This window comes from Alexandromys fortis, unplaced genomic scaffold, assembly GCF_014885135.2.
Source record: "Alexandromys fortis isolate MF-2015 unplaced genomic scaffold, M_Fortis_MF-2015_v1.1 scaffold_4, whole genome shotgun sequence".
Taxonomy (NCBI): domain Eukaryota; kingdom Metazoa; phylum Chordata; class Mammalia; order Rodentia; family Cricetidae; genus Alexandromys; species Alexandromys fortis.
Genome location: NW_026067944.1, coordinates 30,704,309 through 30,708,127, shown reverse-complemented (window position 1 = coordinate 30,708,127; position 3,819 = coordinate 30,704,309). Strand labels below are relative to the sequence as shown.

The 3,819-nt window shown below is 39.8% G+C and overlaps 1 protein-coding gene across 2 annotated transcripts in view; it reads right to left on the bottom strand.

Annotated features, from left to right (window-relative positions):
* LOC126505762 (cell surface glycoprotein CD200 receptor 2-like) overlaps positions 1 to 3,422 on the bottom strand; it is a 19,943-nt gene extending 16,521 nt beyond the window's left edge. For both annotated transcript variants that reach the window (XM_050149005.1, XM_050149006.1), the window contains exon 1: positions 3,243 to 3,422. In XM_050149005.1, coding sequence (XP_050004962.1) covers positions 3,243 to 3,306 — 64 coding nt within the window. In that variant the 5' untranslated portion in view covers positions 3,307 to 3,422. The remainder of the gene's footprint in view (positions 1 to 3,242) is intronic.
* Between the last annotated feature and the right edge of the window lie 397 nt (positions 3,423 to 3,819).

The window sequence follows — 3,819 nt, the reverse complement described above, 5'->3', positions numbered from 1 at the left end:
CCTTAAATATCACCATGTAACCTTCATCCAGCAACTGATGGAAGAGACTCACATCAGAGCAATGAGATGAGCTCCCAAAGTCCAGTTGAAGAGTGGGAGAAATGAGACTATGAGCAAAGAGGTCAAGACCACGATGGAGTCACCCACTGAAACAGTTTATCTGAGCTAATGGGAGCTCGCCAACTTCAGTCACACAGGGAAAGAGCCAGCTGAATGTCAGAGGCAGTTGTATGGTTGGGGCAGACTTTGTACTGACTTTTTGGGAACCTATTCTCTTTGGATAGATACCTTGCTCAGCCTAGATATGGTAGGGAAGGCCTTGGACCTTCCTCAAAACAATGTGCCTTATCCTCTCTGAGGAGTGGATGGGTAGGGTATGGGGAGATATGTGGAGGGAATAGGAGGAGGAGAGGGAGTGGGAACTTGAATTTGTATGTAAAATGAAAAAAGGTAGTTTGTTTTCTTTTGTTAAAAAATAAAAGAAAAGAAAATGTGGTACATTTACACAATGGAGTACTATTCAGCAGTGAAAAAAATGACTGTTGGTGGTTTCTGTTCTGCCCGGTTCCCACAATAATTAAGTCCCAAAGAAATCACACAGAGGTCTTCATTAGTTATAAACTGATTGGCCCACTAGCTCAGGCTTCTTATTAACTCTTATAACTTATATTAGCCCATTATTCTTGTTTATGCTAGCCACATGGCTCGGTACCCATTCAGCAATGTAGACACATCTTGCTCCTTCTGTGGCTGGGTCAGAACTGCAGACTCCATCCTCTTCCCAGAATTCTCCTGTTCTTCTTGACCCGCCTCTACTTCTTGTCTGGTTGAACCGCCTATCCTTCCTGTCTGGCTACTGGTCAATCAGCATTTATTTAAAATACAATTGACAGAATACAGACTATTGTCTCACAGCAAATGACATCTTAAAATTTGCATGCAACTAGTGGCTGGAACCAGAAAAAAAAAATCTTGACTGAGGTAACCCAGACCCAGTAAGACATAGTATGTACTTACCAATAAGTGGATACTAGATGTTAAGCAAAGGGTAACCAGCCTACAGTCCACAACTTCAGAGAAGCTAGGTAACAAGGAAAACCCTAACAGAAACATACATGGATTCCCTTGGGAAGGGGAACTAGACAAAATCTCCTGAGAAAACTGGGAGTATGTGTATGAGGTAGGGAGAGGGTAGAAGTAGAGGAGGAAAAGAGAAAGAGAAAGGGAGGGAGGAGGAGAACACAAGGAAACAGGATGGTCGAGATGGGGGAAGGACAAAGAGGGAGAACAAGAAAAGAGATATCTTGATTGAGGAAGCCATTATAGAACCAGAAAAAACCTTGGCACTAGTGAAATTCTCAGAAATCCACAAGAATGACCCCAACTAAGATCCGAAGCAATAGTGAACAGGGTGCCTGAATTAGTCTCCCCTGTAATCAGATTGATGATGTCATCATCGAATCTTAATCCAGCAACTGATGGAAGCAGATAAAGAGATCCACAGCAGAGCACTGGGCTGAGCTCCCAAAGTCTGGTCAAAGAGAGGAAGGAGCTATAATATGAGCAAAGGGGCCAAGACCATGATGGGGATACCCACTGAAACAGCTTACCTGAGCTAATGGGAGCTCACTCACTCTAGACTGATAGTGGGTGAACCAGCATAGGACCAAAACAGGCCCTCTAAATGTGGATGACAGTTGTATGGCAAGGACACTCTATGTGGCCACTGTCCATAAGACCAGGATTAATCCACACTGCATGAACTGTCTTTTGGGAGCCCATACTCTTTGGAAGTATACCTTGGTTAGCTTAGATATAGTAGAGAGGGCCTTGGTCCTGCCTCAAAGGAATGTGCTAGACTTTGTTGACTCTCCGTGGGAAGCCTTACCCTTTCTGCAGATTTAATGGGTTGTGGGGTGCAAGGAAGGTGGAGGGATCGGGATTGGAGGAGGGTGTGGAAACTGGGAATAATATGTAAATTGAAAAATGATTATTTTTTTAAAAGATAAATTAATTGATTAATAAAATTAGACAGAATAGTAGTATAGACATAGGTTATATTAATAACAATATCATTTATAGTCATCAAAGAGACATTTATAAAACAGTTCCAATGTAATAATATATATTTTTCAAGTGTCCTAGTATGTTTATCAAAGTTGATTATGTGTAGGATCACAAAACAGATTTCTACTTTTAAGGTTAGAGGCCAGCAAGATGGCTCAGCAGGTAAAGGCGTATGCAGCCAAGCCTGAGGAGCTGAGTTTGAACTCTGAAATTCACCTAGATAAGAACAACTCCTACAGTTGTCCTGTGACCTCCACACAAATGTTGAGCAATGGTAGCACACACACACCCATTATGTACATATATAGTTTTTAAAAATTTGAAGATTGTTAAATTGACTTTATGCAAAGGCCTCTCATGCTTCCCTTATTGTTGAAAATGGATTATTAATAGTGTATTTTATGTCAGACTTCTATTTTATACATTTTGAAGTAGGAGATAAACTTGTATTTTTGTATTTGAAGTAAAAATCAATTTGATTTCACATTGATCAGCCTGCTTAGGAATTGTGGTCCTGGTGAAACAGACCTAAGACTAGAGTTCTACCACCTTAGCCAGCAGGCTGGTCTGTCCCGTCTTTGTAATAGTTATTTCAGACTCTGGTCCTTATCTTGCTCCCTCTTCCCATTAATAACTTTTAATAGCTTTACTTCAAATGCTTAAGACTCAGTTATCTATGACACCTGTAACTTTTTCACTTATAATAGAGGACAGTCCCTTACTATCTGAGTTCAGTGCCTCTGCTTTACTCAGGATCCCACTGCTCCCTTCTCAGAATTCCCCCTCTCCTCCCCCTCTCTCTTTCTGTGTGCGTGTGTGTGTGTGTGTGTGTGTGTGTGTGTGTGTGTTTGTCTCCCCTTTCTTTCGGGGGTACAACCTTAAATATGGGAGAAGAAAGAAATATATTATAATATTTCTTTTTGGGCAGTCACTCATATTCAAAGTCATGATAACAACTAACAAAATAATGTCATTGGTAGAATATTTGTAGAAAACCTGCTTATTAAAAATAATCAGTTTAAAAGTAGAGTGTTAAAGTTATTTTGTTAGCCTGCTACAAAGGTACATGCCTGTAATCCCAAGAGTTAGAAAGTTGAGGCAAGAGGATTATCATAGTTCAAAGTTAGCCAGAACAGTGGTTTCAGTTCCTTAAAACCTAAGAATGTCACACTTACCAGGCACCAAAATAGTGATGGAGATCAGTAACCCCAAGACTGAAGTCCTCTCCAAAGCATTCATCTGGAGTGGTTTCTAGTTAAACACAAATCACCATGAACTCAGTGAATCTATCCCTCGAGGTCAACGTTGTTTGTGCTCTGTTAAATCAGCAAATTTCAGGGTGACTTTTCTTCCTCAATTTGCCTATCTATATCTTCATCTCCATTCTGTGTGCTATTGGATGATTAAGCCTGCACAGGAAAAAACATCAGTGATGTCTCCTGAGTGATAAGGAAAGAAGGCAAAGCTTAACTCATCCATTATTTCACAATATTAAACACATAAATTAAACACATAATTAAAAACATAAAGATAGACTTTATGGCAATTCCCCTTTTAAAGCAATATTTTAAAAGAATATATTATATACTAGAATATAAGCAAATATTGTATTGCAGCTTATGAATCTGTACATAGGCATGAATTTGAACAAGCATTTGCAAAATTTCCAAACCGAGGCGCTGACATTTTGCTAATTCAAAGTTCCTGACACACTCTTCCTTGGTTTTCCTTCCCAAGAAGCAAACAACACAG